At 53.2% G+C, this 16,403-nt stretch overlaps 7 protein-coding genes across 7 annotated transcripts; 3 read left to right on the top strand and 4 right to left on the bottom strand.

Moving 5' to 3' along the window:
• Positions 1 to 2,775: 2,775 nt before the first annotated feature.
• On the top strand, positions 2,776 to 3,855 carry MFIFM68171_02093 (uncharacterized protein; the record flags this gene model as incomplete). Its single annotated transcript, XM_071057515.1, has 1 exon — positions 2,776 to 3,855. One exon carries the CDS (start codon positions 2,776 to 2,778, stop codon positions 3,853 to 3,855), a length of 1,080 nt encoding a protein of 359 aa, XP_070913616.1.
• A 39-nt stretch (positions 3,856 to 3,894) lies between these two features.
• Positions 3,895 to 4,262, top strand: MFIFM68171_02094 (uncharacterized protein; the record flags this gene model as incomplete). The annotated part of the gene is made up of 2 exons (XM_071057516.1): positions 3,895 to 4,094; positions 4,169 to 4,262. 2 exons carry the CDS (start codon positions 3,895 to 3,897, stop codon positions 4,260 to 4,262), a joined length of 294 nt encoding a protein of 97 aa, XP_070913617.1.
• Positions 4,263 to 5,320: 1,058 nt separating this feature from the next.
• Positions 5,321 to 6,928, bottom strand: MFIFM68171_02095 (uncharacterized protein; the record flags this gene model as incomplete). Its single annotated transcript, XM_071057517.1, has 7 exons — positions 5,321 to 5,390; positions 5,453 to 5,716; positions 5,779 to 5,868; positions 5,934 to 6,093; positions 6,162 to 6,481; positions 6,546 to 6,611; positions 6,711 to 6,928. The coding sequence occupies 7 exons, from the start codon at positions 6,926 to 6,928 to the stop codon at positions 5,321 to 5,323; spliced, it is 1,188 nt and encodes a 395-aa protein (XP_070913618.1).
• A 3,694-nt stretch (positions 6,929 to 10,622) lies between these two features.
• On the top strand, positions 10,623 to 11,468 carry MFIFM68171_02096 (uncharacterized protein; the record flags this gene model as incomplete). Its single annotated transcript, XM_071057518.1, has 2 exons — positions 10,623 to 10,745; positions 10,821 to 11,468. 2 exons carry the CDS (start codon positions 10,623 to 10,625, stop codon positions 11,466 to 11,468), a joined length of 771 nt encoding a protein of 256 aa, XP_070913619.1.
• Positions 11,469 to 12,320: 852 nt separating this feature from the next.
• Positions 12,321 to 12,806, bottom strand: MFIFM68171_02097 (uncharacterized protein; the record flags this gene model as incomplete). Its single annotated transcript, XM_071057519.1, has 1 exon — positions 12,321 to 12,806. One exon carries the CDS (start codon positions 12,804 to 12,806, stop codon positions 12,321 to 12,323), a length of 486 nt encoding a protein of 161 aa, XP_070913620.1.
• A 2,173-nt stretch (positions 12,807 to 14,979) lies between these two features.
• Positions 14,980 to 15,335, bottom strand: MFIFM68171_02098 (uncharacterized protein; the record flags this gene model as incomplete). The annotated part of the gene is made up of 2 exons (XM_071057520.1): positions 14,980 to 15,222; positions 15,279 to 15,335. The coding sequence occupies 2 exons, from the start codon at positions 15,333 to 15,335 to the stop codon at positions 14,980 to 14,982; spliced, it is 300 nt and encodes a 99-aa protein (XP_070913621.1).
• A 29-nt stretch (positions 15,336 to 15,364) lies between these two features.
• On the bottom strand, positions 15,365 to 15,750 carry MFIFM68171_02099 (uncharacterized protein; the record flags this gene model as incomplete). Its single annotated transcript, XM_071057521.1, has 2 exons — positions 15,365 to 15,441; positions 15,498 to 15,750. 2 exons carry the CDS (start codon positions 15,748 to 15,750, stop codon positions 15,365 to 15,367), a joined length of 330 nt encoding a protein of 109 aa, XP_070913622.1.
• Positions 15,751 to 16,403: the final 653 nt, after the last annotated feature.

Here is a 16,403-nt window from a genome sequence, read left to right on the forward strand (position 1 = left end):
ATCCGTAAGTTTACACGAGTTGGCTAGAATATCACGTCGTGCAGGCCGACCAGTACGTCGACGCCTAAGGGTGCTGCGATCAACGTTATAGATATTTGCTGCAGTTGTAACCTTAAGATTTGGATCTTTTTCAAGAGCGGCAATAGCCAGAATTAATTGGGCTTCGTTTGAAGTAATCTCCATTTTGCGTTATTAAGAAATTGAGATGTTGGTGGTAGGGTGGTATGTTTGGTAGAAAAGTGGTCACTCGCTTGTTCTGGTCACTCGCTTATCATATACGTTATAGCTTAAAAAGATATCTCTAAGAATAGTGAACTTATAAATTAATATTTTTAAGATAGTATTATATTTACTAGCTATAGTTTTAGCTATTAGATACTACATTAAATAAGTGAAATTGTGTGAGAGTTAAGGACCTGAGGGTAGTAGGACTAGAGTGCCTAGGTACGAGTAATGTATACGTAACGTGGGAGTAGACTGTTCGTTAGAGGTGGGATGGTGGTCTCATTAAACTCTGTCTCTCTCCTAAACCCTGTCTTCCACCCTCCTCTTTATACCCTACAATGATAGTGTCTGAGCTCACTTACTCCGCTCACTGCCCCATCATCGTCCTTGCTTATATGTTCCTACGACGCCCCTCTAATGCAATATCTACGCTCTTCTGGCTTAGCATTGTTGTTACTTCTTATGACTCTATCAGTGTTATAGCTTCGGAGCTTCTGTCCTATACTAGCACCGACCCTTCCCAGCTAGTCATCACAGCTAAGCTAGACCATTTATTGACTATCAACAATAGATAATAGTAATCGTTATACCCTTCCTTGAAGTGGAAGAGGTTAATGTCAAAAGGATCAGGTGCTAGTCCAAAGGATCAAGATCATAGGATCTAGTGCGGGAGTCAAACCCATGTATTCTAGTCAGCTAAAGCAAGCTGGCAGCCAACTGCGCCACTGTGCGGACGTTATCCTGTACGTATATCTCGTCTATAAAAGGAGCAAACTCTCTAGCAAAGATAGACAGGGGCACACAACAAGACAAGCAAGACAATCAACTCAAAACACACATAAAATCCTAAACTGTCGTTTCCCAAGATTCAGAGGTGCCGTGTTTCCGACAGTTAATAGTAAAATGTATACTTATACCTTCGTCGTAGTCCCTAAGTTGTCGCTAGATTTGAAGCTTAGCCTTGGAGACTCTATATACCTATAACGAGAGTTTTTAGACGAAGGTCAAGAAGACTAGCTAAATGATGGTAGATAATGTCACAATACAGGATAGATAGGAACTCCGTGAGAGAACTCTCTCATACAGCGCACTTCTAATCTATAAATATCAGTCTCTATATAGTCAATGATAATAGGAGGCTGTTTATAAAGTTATTACCCACTAATCGAGATCTTTTCGGTATTGAGACATTGTAATCCATTTCTCTCAACGTATCTCAGAGTAATCTCCTTTACAATTCTGATCCTTTTATTCTACTGCTAGCCAAGATAGCACCTACCATAAGTACCTTCTATAAGTTGGAAGCAGAGTCAAGTCTAGGGGAAAATACCTCCCAATCGTCTACAAATCCTATATGCCTTCATCGGTTGGAATCACCAGGACTTTAACTCCATATATCTTTATATACCTTTTCAGACTCTCAGATTCCGTATTAAGCTCCATACCCTAATAACCTATTGGAATTCACTTGTCTTCGGATACAATAACTAGAAGTACTGAAGCAACTATAAGAATAAGAAGAGGGTTTACTGTCGGAAAGCACGGCACCTCTGAATCTTGGGAAATGACAGTTGAGGGTTTTGTGTGTTTTGTCTTGATTGTCTCTCTCTTCTCTCGTCTCCCTTAGAGAGTTTACTCCTTTATAGACGAGATATATATATAGGATAACGTCTGTACAGTAGCGTAGTTAGTTGCCAGCCTGCTTTAGCTGACTAGAGTACATGTGTTTGACTCCTGCACTAGATCCTGTGATCCTGATCCTTTGACACCTGATCTTTTTGACACTATCCTCAATTACACAACCACAACACTAGGAAATAACAATAACTGAATCGGAAACAGATGAATCAGACGATTCTGCAGCCTCCTTGCACGTACGTGCATTATGGCCAGGCTTACCGCACACACCACAGCACCGAATCTTTGTACGAGACCCCCTGCACCACCACCATTTGCTGTGTTTCCTGGGCTACCTGCTCCCCCATAGCCTTCTGATCTAGTAGATTCTGTGGCTCTTGTACAGTAAGTGACCCTCCAAGCTGCATACGTGTTTTTTTTTTTGGCTCTCCGTCGCTGTAACGGTCCCAGGAGTGTATTGCAACTATCTGATGACGACTCTACGAGTACACTGAACTTGAGGAGAAGAAAAGAGGAAAACTTTGCAGACGAGCGGGCCCTCTGACTAGGGCGAGCGCGGTGGTCCGAGCGTGCCATCAGCGCGTTCTGGGAATAGCTTCATCCAGGGGCTTAGTAGTCTGTGCTCCCGTGGCATGGCCAAGGGTTGCCGAGGCCTGTGCCGGGCTCAGCTCGTTACAGTCGCTTACTAAACCTCTCATCAGCCTTGCAGAGTGCCCAGACCTCAATATGGAGACAAGAGATAAGGAATCAAGAGGGATATTGCCATATTGGTGGATACGGGGCCCAGAGAGTTGGGTATAAATGACAGCAAGATGACCGGACTATAGATGGGATGAATTCTCATATCCAACACAGCTTGTACGGTCTTATTCATTCCTTCAACTTCACTGACCTATTACAAAAGATCTTGAAATGGCTGGCACATCCTTCTCAGAGTCAGGCTACGGCGGCGGCAAGAGGCAGGCCCTCACCCCGCCAGAGTCCCCTACGAAGGCCCAGGCACCGGCCAAGCCCTTGACTCACGGCCATGGCCACAAGAAGACGGACAGCTCGAGCAGCTTCAGCCATGTCCTCGAGCACCACATCACCGTCCCTCGGCCCTCAACCCCATCAAACACGATCGAGGTGCCCGCCATCCGCTCACCAGATGCCCACGCCGAGCAATACATGAACGCCCTCTCGGCATCCCCCTCGATGAAGGAGCGGCGCGTCTCACGCAACTCCTTCGGCGCCTCCCTCCCCATCCCACGCACGAAACGCAAGTCCAGCTTGAGCAGCGTGACCTTTGCCGACGTTAAGGACGCCCTAGCCGACGCACCGAGCAGCAGCAGCGGCATCGCGCAACCAACCCGCACCATCCTCGCCTCGCGCGTCCAAGACATCTTCAAAGACCAAGTCGCGGCGGCGAAGAACATGGCCTTCGTCTTCGACATCGACGGCGTGCTGGTGCACGGCGACAGGCTGATTCCCGAGGGGAAGCGCGTGCTGGACATGCTCAACGGGAACAACCAGCTCGGCATCAAGATCCCGCACATCTTCCTGACCAACGGCTCCGGCAAGCCCGAGGCGGCGCGCACCGAGCAGCTGAGCCGCATCCTCGGCAACCCCGTGTCGACCGACCAGTTCATCCAAAGCCACACGCCCATGCGCGCCCTGGCCGAGTACTACAAGACAGTCCTCGTCGTCGGCGGCGAGGGCGACCGGTGCCGCGACGTCGCCGAGGAGTACGGCTTCGCCGACATCATCACCCCGGCCGACATCGTCGCCTGGGACCCGTCCATCGCGCCGTACCTGACCTGCGCAGTCGTCTCTACCCGGCCACGACGCGATTTCTCGCAGATCAACATCGAGGCGATCCTGGTGTTTTCCGACTCGCGCGACTACGCCACAGACATGCAGGTCATCGTGGATTTGCTGCTGTCGGAAAACTGCCGGCTCGGCACGGCGGCCAAGGATCCCGTCTCCCAGCGGATTCCGATTTACTTCTCCTAGGGCGACATGCTGTGTCCGACGGAGCACCCGTTCCCGCGCATGAGCCAGGGCGCGTTCCGCATCGGGCTCGAGGCTATGTATAAGGCTCTGACGGGAGTCGATCTGGAGCGCGCGACGTATACGTACGCCGACGAGGTGCTGGCTAGTTGGATGGAGGTGTTGCATGGCGAGGACAGGCTGCCGGAGAACGTGTACATGATTGGGGATAACCCGGCTTCGGATACTGTTGGCGGGAACATGTATGGGTGGAATACGTGTCTTGTTAGGACGGGCGTGTTTAGGCAGTGTCCTCTCGGGGGAATTCCGGGTGTAGCTTCTCCCTCATCCTCGACCAGCTCCTTGCTGAGTTTCTGGAAGTTGACGAGAGCCTGCTGGAGAGAGTCTACCGCATTTTTCACTTCTTCTAAAAGGTACATGCTGGCTCCGTTCCGTCTCTGCTGATACGCCAATTCTTGTCGGAGCCGGCCATTCTCCCAAGTTCTTTGCTCGATAAACGTCCATGTTCCAGCACAGCAGAGCTACCTAATCAGCGGCCATAAAAGTGAGCAACCCAGCGGTATAACTAACGCTAAAATGGGCGACCCCGCGTTCGACTGTCGGTTCAACAGGGATGCTCGTAGCCATGATTGTGTTTACCCTGGTGGTCGGCTTCTTGGAAAATTCCCTACATGCCAATATGGGTACCAATCACGCTGGTAGTAAGAAATCGGGCTCTCTTCACCTCCAGCTCGCCTCCCTGTTCCTCACGGCTCGTACTGAGGTCACCGTGCTACGAAGCTTGCCAACCCGGCACCTGGCCCGCCCTTCCTCACAAGATGAATTAGGCTGCCTGCTCTGAGAGAGCTATAGAAGAGGCTCCAGCCAATGTCTGTTCTACATTGTAACGAGTCAGCGCAGAGATGGTGGGGGTCAATGTCCTGGCTAAGCGGACAGTTTGCCCCGGAGAAGAGATGGTGTTAGCCAAAGTGCCCCGCTTTATCTGTCGGGATGTTATATAGATGGCCACAGATCCCACAAACTTCATGTTCGGAGCTTCTCCATGCTTGCCCAGGGTCCCAGGCGGCCAGCTTGGTGCCAGAACATCGTAATTACAATCAGAACCACGACTCAAATATTTATTTTTTTTCTTTTTGGGGTGGGGATACCAAAGAACAACAAGAACATATAAGCAATATAAATCACATAGTCGCAAACTCTTTACTAGTCTTTAGACAGAGAGTGCCGTGCTCCTTGATAAAAGAGAGATAGGTTAATTACGTAAATAGATCGCAACACGACCAGCCAAAGGAGCTCCCAGTACCTGCACGGGACCTCGCCTGATCCTAACAGACCCGCCTGAATGGAGGTATCCTCGAGCCAATAAAAAAAAATAAACAATCTTCTCTTCGTTCTGGAGCTATTCTGTGTACGGGGTTCCCGGGGAAAAGGGTCATCTTTCCCGTTCAAAGCACTAGATCCGTACTTATCAGAGCACAATATCCATCGTCTCATCCTCATTCAAGTATTCTTTGTTGCGGTATCGCTGAGCAAGTTTACTGCGGGCAGGTTACTTAGTATCCCGCCATGCTAGGACAATGAGACAGGAGGAGGAACATACGTGAACTCGATAGTACCCGTAGCGATGGTCCTCAACCCATCGATAAACTTCAGGAGCTCATCACGCTCCCGTTTGCTGGCACCGCTCACCATCTTGAGGAGTCTGTCGGCGATTTCGTCGAAGCTGTCGCGGTAAGCTTCCAGTTTTGCCATCAGCTCGCGGATCACGTCGTCGAGCGGCAGACCCTGGTGGTACATGACAGCAACGGCGTTGTGGACGCATCCACCAGCCAGCTCCTTCTTCAGCGATAAAATGTCGTTCTCGCTGGTTGATGTGACTTGTAAGCTAAATGGTCAGGACTTGGTGTCAAGAGAGGGAAAACTGACATGAGGACAATGGTGGTAACCTCATCCAACAATGACTGCATCTCGGAGGATTTCATGATCCAGACCGGTAACCGCAGGCCAAGCCCAATTCTGTCTCCCGCGCTCAGCACATGTAAATTACGTAGACGCTTCGCGCAGGCAGCACTCCCACTCACTGTGCGATGTAGCCATATTGACGGACGGCAGATGTGTAGAGCCGGACCCGCAAGTACGCCTCCAGGTCGTCCGAGACTTTGCTTTGCAGGCGTTCTCTCTGCTCGATCTCGCAATGGTCAATGTACTGCTTGATCTCCTTGTAGAGCAGCTCGCGGAAGACTGTGTAGTGTTTGCGTGAGTACTTATCGAGCGACCCGATAACCACTACACTCTTCGACTGGACAAACCTTTGCTCGTGGTAGGCTGAATCCTCTGGCCAAACTCTTTGAAGACGCTATTGGGCAAGTTTGGACTTGGAGGATTCCATTCAGGACCCGGCTGGAACCAGGATGACATCTTGAAGATGATGCCCGTCTGGGGCGGGACCGGGGGCAACCCTAGACAATGCCTGGTATAGTCAAGGACCTGCTGCCGATATCGACAAGACAGGGCAAAGTCTTGCGAGACGGACCCGTCTCTCTCGTCCATGGCGTCGTCGCAGTGGAAGAGCCAAAACGAGTAGAGGCCGCAGGTGTAGAGCTCATCCCAATCGGCGTCCGGAAACCAGCTGAACACTCGGGAATCAGTTGCTGTCGAAGATCAACGTCAGGTAAGTAGTCATTAGTACATACCAGGATGTAAAGAAGGCAAAGTCGTACTTTAGAGCCCGCCTCCGCATCTCCTGGTCGGGATAAACGCTACCAAGAGGATTGTTAGTCTTTTCATAAGATTTAGGGGTTTTTGGAGGGGGAAGATTAGGAGGGAGAAAAGGGGGGAGGGGGCCTGACTTCACTAACATTTCGGTAATCCCGTCGAGCCGAGCCTTGAGACGCTTGTAGTACTTATTCCGGCCGCCACTAGGCCAGTTCGGGAATAATGACAGCATATCCGGGACATGCATGACTTGTCCCGTCAGCTTGGCGATCAAGTCGGCATGGGGTTCGTTGTTAGGGGGCGGCACCCTGCCGCTCTCGGCGGACTTTCGCGACAATGTAGTATGCTCTACGGAAGACATTTTATGCAACGAAGCGGGTGTGAGGCATTTTCCCTTGGGCATCGAGGGTGGGAGGACACAAGAGGAGCAAGGGACGGGACCGTCGCGGCTCTCCTTATGGCTACCCAAGAGCGAGGAGAGACCGGAGAGACCGGACATTTTAGGTGAGCGGGCAGCCAATGGCGTGTCGTGGTGGAATTGTGCCGCTAGGTTGGTTCGGATTCCTGGGCCTGCCGGATTCGGTGTCTGGCATGGTGGAGATGGGGAGAGGCTCAACGAATGGGTTCTATCCACGCGGTTTTGCAGACCCCATCCAAAACTTCGGACCGCATATGCTAGTTGCGTTCCCGGCAAAACATGCATATAGCCTCCAGTTCCCGGGTTGCCCCCAGGGAAACAGCTGATTGCTAGCCCCCTGTCGTTGCAGCGTGTTGCCACACCCCGTTGGCAGGACACGCCGTTGGATTGGGGCAGTTTACTCGGCTGTCACGCTGTGATGATGCAGACTAATGCTTGCTACGACGAAAAGGCCGCTTGCACACTCTACCCAGGCCGCGTCGCCTCGGTATGGCAAATGCAGTATTACTCCCAGATCACACCGCTAGACCTAGATAGGAATGCTAGACGACGTTCCGGCCCACAGGGACGGGTCGCTTGTGGGACTAAGGGATTCGTGTCGGAAATGCCAGCCCGCCCTTTGACCTGCCGCTGGCCCACCGGGGCATGATAGGGACGCCATGTCCCACCCATTCCCCATCCCTTTCCCCTTCCACAGCGTTTTCCGCAAACTCGATTCCAACTTGCCGCCACGTTCCCGTCACTGGACTCTCCGGCCCTCACAATGGTATCGCTGGACTGGGTGCCAAGCCTGTTCTCATCCCTTAGGGGGTGTTAAGGCTGCAGCAGCGCTTCTAGTGAGACACACTACAATATCCTCTGTATGGAAAAGGTATGTTTGATGGGAATCTAACACACGAAACAGTTAGTAATCATCCCGGCCGCTCGGTTTATCTACAATATTTACTTCCACCCCTTAGCCGGGTTTCCTAGCCCGCTCTTGTACCGTGGATCCAACCTAGGGAAGATCTCTCAGTAGATAAGAGGCAATATTACCAACAAGATCCATAAACTCTACCAGATCTACGGTCCCGTCGTCCGTATCGCGCCTTAGGAATTGTCCTATATCAGCGCCCAGGCATGGAAGGACATCTATACGGGCTAAAAAGGCAAGGAACCTATGCCGTCGAATACAATATACGGCGAAAATGAACTCGAGTTCTTCGGCGGCTACAGCATCATATAGCAGGCCTGGGTGGCGGCGAACACTTTTGTAGATACATATCACGCTCGTTTTCTATCCTTTCTTTATCCCGATAGGCACAACTCTTGTCTTCCATTCTCGGGAAAGCGCCCTATCCCGGAGTTACTAGTATCATTTCTGTTCTCATATCGCTTCCTGCGGTGTCACAGTACATAAGCAGCCTGTAGACTCAACAGTACCCACCTGAACTGTTGTAACCGTCCCAAAATTGTGGTCTCAACAGAGGGACATTACCAGTCTTCGCCCTGCTGCCATTCCTCGTTTCTGGGTTACGCGATCAGCATGTTAGCGATAGCGTCCTCACACAACAGGGTTCGGGGCAATATGAGTGGATTACGAACCCGTCGTCAACCTCAAACCTAAGATTCGGGGGAACAAATTGTTGTGCTCAATAGGGCTCAAACCCGGGCTGTGAGTGGCAGGTGGTGATGGCTCGAGGCAGACCAAGTCTAAAGGGCTTAGTGGGTGGGGCTGAGACACGCGCTAACAAACCCGAGTTGTCCTGTATTGGGTGTTCAAGCGTCCCACCTGTGTTTCGCCATCTGGCATGTGGTAGGCTGCATCGGACTGTTAGCTGAGGTAGACAGAGCCGGGACAGCAAGCCAACCGAAACCTGCAGCCAGAATAGTATGCATGGTACGTGCGTCCATATTCCTCGTGGTACACAAAAGCAGCCAGGGATACCGTCTCGTCGCTGCACAAGTTTTAGGCGGGGCGGGGTTGCGGCAGCGGTACTAACTGTTTAATTTACTGCTCGTTCTGGAGTGCCGCCTAAGCCAACGGACTGACATTCGTCATCCGTACCCGACATGAGGGGAAGCAGCTGGAGAGGAGAGCTCCGATCTTGTGGGAGGGGGAAGGGGAGGACCCGACACTCTGGTTCGCCCTGCTCTGCTGGAGCTAACCGCAACACCCAGTTAACCCCGCTTCAAAAGCCCGGGGGGCACACGAGGCATGGCGGTGCCAGCTCGCTTACCCAGAAGGGGCTGCTGCCGCGACGATCCCCATCCCAAACGGAAATAGCTCCCAAAACTCAACTGAGGAACAAACTCTCATCCGAGCTCGCACGGAAGTTCTTGCCACGCAAGCAATCCTAGTGGGTAGCGTACCTTAGTATCGGTACCATCATCACAGCCACGAAGGCATGCGTTCGAATTCTGAACACCACACTATTCCCCATTCAATTTCACTAGGGTGCCACGCGGGGACTCCACTCAGTTAAGTACCAATGGTACCGCACACGTTCATCTTGTGAGTAATTATGTAATAACCCCAACAATCACCCCGACGAATTTTGGCTGAGCAAAGTATACGCTTATCGCACAACCCAGCACAGGACGACGTGTTTGATGGCAAAGCTTTTATCCGTGCCGGCCGTGGACAAGTTTGCGATGCCAAAGAAAAATGCTTCTGTTGGGTCGCTGATCCAGGCGTCATTTCATCAGAGTATCAAAGGAAGTATGCTGATGTTCCCCCAATGAGCGAGGCTAGAAACTCCAATTCCGGAAGACGATCTCCCAAAGCAGACAGCCTCGTCATGGCCGGCTTCCCAGCGTCAAATCCTCCAAAGTGACGTCGGGAAAAAAAATACAGCACCAACGACACCGCTTCGGAAATCATCGAGTGCAGCGGCCTCCACGTGTCGCAATTAAGAGCCGGGTTATTCAAGTTCATAGGCCTGGGGATCATCCCAATCAAACCCGCAGCGGGGCCAGCTTACCAGCAACCTGGCCGATCCTCAATCGTCGGCAAACTCGGGAACAGGGCTTTTGCCTCCTGTCCCGGTAGGTATCGAGACGCCACGATTGGGCTAATCCGACATGCGCCTATACGTATTGGATCAGCCAGCGTTAAATAAATGCATGTCGATCCTAGGAGAAGCAGGCAAGGCGCCGTGGAACCGCCGAGTTCCGAGTTACTATTGTTTGACTGTTGGCAGTGGAAGTGGGGACTTTGCTGTGCATCTAACCAACGACTTGGGTTGGGCAAGGCCGCGAAGGTACATCCGTAGCTGTTGGCAAACGCAAGGCATGACCTGCAAGGCACTGATTGGCTTCGGAAGCGCCCCAACGACAGTCGGCGGTTTCGTGACACAAACAGCAAGCCTCACTGCAAAACCCCGCCCCAACATAGCCACATCACGCAGAGGTGGTCAAGCTCATGGCCGGTGATAGACGGTCTCCCTCGCGTACGTCTAAATCCCTTCTCCCACTCCCAGATATATTCGAGCAGCCCATAGACCCGCAGGCGGTGTCTTCAACTACGCGCCGGCACAGTCGTTACAATATGCCTAGTGTCACAGGACGCCGCCGTCGCCATGAGAATCGCCGTCCGATCCAGAAATCTCGCCGGCCAGCATCGACTGCCAGCCGAGTACATCTTGCGGGGCTGATTATGTGGTTGCCTCGGCGGGACGGCCTACATAACCATTCCGAGCTCCCCAGCGGGTGCTACGAACACCCGGTGGTAGTCCTCTCTCCACAGGCATCAGCTGCAGACAAAGTCGTGATTCTAATCGTACGCATGATGTGTCTCCGAGAATCAAGCGGAGGCAGTTAGAAAACTAATGACTCCGCTCGTCCAACCGTGTAGTTGACATCCTTCGGCGAAACGGACGTCATCACCAAGTTCCCAAACAACCGCAGGCTTCGGTGCGCGTACCTGCCCATCCACACAGCCAGTCCGCATCCAGACACGGACCTGCAGCTCCATCTCGAGAAGCCCGCGGTGCTCCGGCGGAAGACCTATGCCAATACCCGGGAGAAACACACCGTTCCTCTTGACATACTGCGCGCCTACAACCGCCAGGACCTCCGGACCCGGTACGCGTTAACCAGCGATTCATACAAGCAACTGATCCAGCACACCGACTTCCTCGTGCCAGTCTACTCGCTGCCGAGCGGCCTTCTTCGTCTCGACAACGACGATGAAGGCGGCATAATCTCAATCAACATCTCCGCGCCGGACGTACGCCAAACCAGCCCCGTCCCGCAACTAGGACGCCCGGCAACCCCCCCGCGACTGGCATACGGCACAATCCTCCCGGAGCCGCCGAGGCCGTCCGGCCCCGTCCCAGAGCCGCACCGGCCCACCCATGGGTTCTCCTACATCCCGCCCAGGCTGGCGCGCCCCGCACAGCGCCGTCCTTGTCAACGTTTGACACGCTGCCGCGCTATCATTCACGCGCTCGTCCGAGATATAATATTAGTCGTATTGGATATACCGCCAAGTAGGTCCTAGCACTAAGTACTATCGCTGTGGTGTTCGGTGCCTTTTTCTTTGGGTTGCGGTCGGCGTTGGCGTATCGCGCCGAGCTGGGGCATGGATTGCTGCGCTGCGTGAGCTGGAGCGGGCTTCATGCATTCCGGTTGGTGAGGGGAGCGGTGGAAGGGGTAGTTCGTGGCGCGGTCTGACCTGTGGAGCGAGTTGCCGCGTTGCTGGTTAGGGACCGGGCTTGCTTGAGCGGTGGCGTTCATGACACGTTTCTATGAGAAGGGTTGCCTGGCTTGGCCCTGTTTGGAAAGAAAGAAATTCGGACGTTTCCCTCCGTTTCGCGACTCGACGCAATGTCTCCTAAATGGATGATGGGCTAGGGCATATAGGACCATGCTAATGTCATCCCCGTTACAAGACAATCTCCGAGATAAATGTCCTTGAATCAGTCGGATTCAAAGGTTTCGCTGGCTTTAGCCGCTATACATAGACATAGAGTAAGAGCACGGCATGCTGGCAGTGTAGCACTTCAAGGAGGAATCCGGATCTTAGAAAGAACCAGACAGTAAGCGGATTGCGGGGGATAGGAAGGCGCGAGTCTTGGAGTGCATGCATCGTGTTATCGGGGGATATGTATGAATCGCGGTATAGGGGCAGCTCCACTCACAATATCGTCGATGGCTATACCAAGGGCGTTGGGACATGTTCGGGATGCCCAGGCCTAGCAGGCAATACCCCCCTTGTCATGGGCCCCTTCACAGCGCGACAAATAGAAACCGTGATGCCGGTTTTTTCGAGAAGCGTCTCCGTTAAATGATGGACTTGGTGCAGAGGGGGGGCCTCGATAACCTCGAGTGTTATAACCTTAGGGCGGGGGAACTAAGATGGTTGATTGGCGAGCGCCGACAGGTCGTGGTAGATGGTCGGCCAATGGAATACCGCACCCAGGCGCAGGCGTCGTATTGACGGCGGTAATCTGGCGAGAAAGTCATCGGAAACGGCCAGCGCATACCGGCCACTTCGACTAGAGCTACGAAAGCATAGTCCGCAGAATATCAGCTGCTCTAACTCAAGGGCCTCCAGGACTGAGAATGATGCTAAGGGCAGGCCCGAAATATCGCTCTCCACCATTAGCCAGTCACTGTGCTGTATGATTCGCTTGACATCACTAACTGCATCATCCTGGCCGCTCTCGTCGTTGCTGCCATCTAGTTCCCCCGGCCCAGCCTCACGTACAGAGTAACATAGACGGCGCAATGTAGCCTTCACGGGACCGAGATGACGCTCCGGACTGAGAATATCTGTGGCGTAAATATCGCCGTCGCTGTACTCCAAGACTTCCAGCACCGGACATTCACGGGGCATCGTCGCCAACTGCGAAATGAAAATGCCGTTGAGGGCCAACTAGCGCAGCCTCTGGAGGGGTAAGCCCCAGGGCTTGTGCATATATCTTGACATCGTCATCCCCCCGACACAGCGGCGCAGTCCGGGCGATGAAGTCTTCAAGGTCTGGCGCCTGGCGTATGAGATTCCTGGCCTGGTAAAGACGATACGTTGTTCCCGCAAGGGGGTGTTTCTTGTCGCCACGGAAACCCAGGCAGGTTAAGGCGGGCAGTGGATACCACCAGCCGGTCCAGCACCAGCCATCACTCCTGCGCCGCTCAAAGCCGACCTCGAGGCACAGCTGTGAGAGGTTTGGCGTGGATGCTATCGCCAGCTCGCCGAAGTTCTCGATGGATGGGCGGTCGCGGGTTATTGCAGCAGATAGCGCAGATGGCCGACGATGCGCTCTGCCGGTTGGCAATAGAGGCCATCGGGGCCGCCAACGGACTTGCCGCAGGTAATTTGGGTCTGTACAGGGAGATTGCTTTCACGGCGGCAGCAAGGTCCTGCCGCTGGAGAACGGCGAAAAGGAAGGATGCCAGCCGCCGGTGTTGGTCGTAGTAGCCATCTCTCTCGCGGGCGTGTTACCAATGGAATAGGACAGGCTGTGCAATCTGCTGCGGTCGCCTGGAGCACCGGCTGAGCCGTGCGAGGGCTGCCTGGCCCGGCGATGCCGCGTCAACGACATCTGGTGCTGTGCCAACTACTCGAATTTCCTGACAGTGCAGGCAAAGCGAGATGCCGATCTGGAAGATGAGCTCGGTCGGTAGGTCTGCAAGGGCGACCATCGCGCCGTGTGCCGTGTGCCGCGATTGACGATTGCAGAAAAGCTCCGAGGTGGACAATGGTGCCTGCCTTGTCCGAGCGTCCGAGCATGGTGTAATTACTGCTTGGTACAGTATGGTGCAGACTATCGGTGGGGGCTTATCTGATATGTAGTAATTACGGTTAATTACTGTACCTGAATGTCTTTCCATGGAAGCCTCACGGTTGCCTCTCGCGCTTCTTTTCCCGGCGGGAGTGAGTTTCGTTTCGTCCGCAATTGAAGCATAAGAGGCGGAATGCAAGAAAGGGAACCACCAGAACCCCGCCGCCGCAGACGTCCGGCACTGTCGTGCGTCGACTGCCGCCGGCGCAAAGTCTCTGGCCTTGCACGACTGCGGTTGCTGACTCAGCAGACCCGACCCAACGCTCGCCCGAAGTTTTGCCGAACGAGATCCCGTTCGCGTTCCCGCACCGGGGCCGCCTCCGTAACGACTACAAACGGCGCCGGCGACGGAGGCCGGAAGGCGTCGCCCATTCTACTTTGTTCACACACATCGAGTCTTCCAGAACGCGCCTCCCGCGCATTCGCGATGGCGATGCATTTTCGGCGCCAGGATCCCGCCCCCCTGTTGGGGATGCGAACCAACTGCGTCCGACCCTCGAGGCTCGGTGCTGGCCTGGCTCGCGCATGCCGTCGTGGCCTCCCTCCTTCCCCCTCCCGAACCCCAGAATCCCTTCTTCTCTACTTGCTCGTCATCCTTCCTACTCCTAACGCACTCCTTGGCTCACTATGACGGTACAACAGCAGTTGCGCTTCTCCGAGGTGGACCAGGAAAGCGTTAATGCGCTCCTCCAGGATTACTTGGACAGTGCCATAGAGGAGGAGGGCAACGAGCAACCCTTCGTTGCTCCGGCCACGCAAGCGGAGCGCGATAGAATATGGACTGCCTAGACGAGTATGTCTTCTCCCCCTTCCCAAGCTTCCCCAACACGAACCGAATCTCGACATTTCCTGCGACAACGTGCTGATGTGTTGCTAATTTTATCATTTCTAAAGTTTCTGTGGACTTACCAGAAAAAAAGAAGGTGAAATTGACAGCCATGGTACTCCCCTGATGTATGTATTTGTGGGTGCCCAATAAGCCCAATTGTTGATTGAGAGCCACAGACTGTAGTTCCAACAGGTGCTACACACTTGGGTGTGTGCTACACGAAAGGGACATGGGTCGGATAGCATTTCGTCGGTTGTACGAATTATAATACCCTTTTCTCTGGTATAAGGAATACGGAGTTCCTGTTCGCACGGGACGCCTTGTTTTCTACCCGTCACTGACCAAACGATAGATACTCTGCCTTCTGTTCTGCGCGAAGCCCACCATCTCTGCACCTGCTACTCCACCTTAGGCCCTCCAGGAGGGAACGGAACATTCTGGTCAAGCCACTTGGCATTGCCGGCATCGTACATGAAGTAGTGCTGGTAAATACCCGTCATGTCAAACGTCGTCGAAGGCGTTCCCTGATTATCAATAACGGTCGAAGTACGGTCCTTCTCCTCGTACCAAAGGCAGATGCTCTCGCGTGGCATATACTCGCCGTGTGCCCCCTTGATAAGTTTGTTGACGTCGATGTAGATCTGCGTGTCCGTTAGCTTCTTCGATGTATATATGACAGAAAGGAGGGATGAATTACGGGCTTCCACTCTTCCGTGTCGGGGTCTTGCAGACCGATGATGACATGGACGGGCATGTAGTCGTTCTCGCCGACATTCAGGGAGTTCAATCCGCATTGGGATCATTGTCGTTTACGACCCATTCGCCGACGCTGTTCAGGTTATATGACTGTCCGGCGCCGCCTTTGGGAAATCAGCAATGATTAACGGGAAAAAGAGCCTCAGTGGAGGTAACATACAGGCTTGCCAGACACCAGAGTATTCGACCTTAGCTCCAGGGGCGGGGACTTTCGTGGCCCAGTTTAGACCATACTGGACCTTCCAGGAGATGTTCATATTCGGGGCAAGCATGTTGGAGGTGTAGACCACCTTGAAAATTGGGTCTCCTTTGGGGCTCGAGACGGACTTGGCGACCTGCAGCTGGTACTGGTTATTTAACAAGATATTCAGGTCATTGCTGTGCTCTTGAACGGTGACGGTATAGGTCGTCATGATGAGATGTTGTTCGATGGCCAAGTTAGTCCGATACTGATCACTGCTGATGCACTCTTATCAAGTTGCTCAAAAGATGGGCATCATCGCACCTTTATAATTAACGTCTCCTATGCTCACAAGGCAGATGCATGCCCGATATTACGTCGCACGGAAGTGACCCTCAGAAGGACATCTGCTAATGGTGGGATTAGGAATTCTGGGGCGAACTGTAACTCCGCTGTATCTATCCTCGTTGGTGATGTCTTGACCTATCACAAGAAGGTCAAGCGGCTGAGCTAGCCTAGTAGTAACTATTCTACCAATAGAGGTTTTAATATAGCCGCGACTACCGTATTGGGCTGCGAAGATCGAGAGGGCATCTCCCAAAGATAACTCAGGCGTCAATGACACCCACGGCTGACTGGCGCGCTAGCAGAGTGAGCAGTCTCGGCACGGTCGCTACTGACGCGGTGGTACTACATCATCTCGTACGGCAGCACCCCAATGTCGGCAACCCCCCACCGGTGATGGTAGGACACATTTGGAGGCATCTAATAGGCTTCGTAGGGGCAGCACATTTACGCTCTGAAACGTACTATTGGTAGCTGTCTGACCCACAACTCGATTAGTGTTACAACCTGTCTTTTCTCAGTAGCTGCGAATAGGTTGCA

Source organism: Madurella fahalii, assembly GCF_045866475.1.
Source record: "Madurella fahalii IFM 68171 DNA, scaffold_1, whole genome shotgun sequence".
NCBI lineage: Eukaryota > Fungi > Ascomycota > Sordariomycetes > Sordariales > Madurella > Madurella fahalii.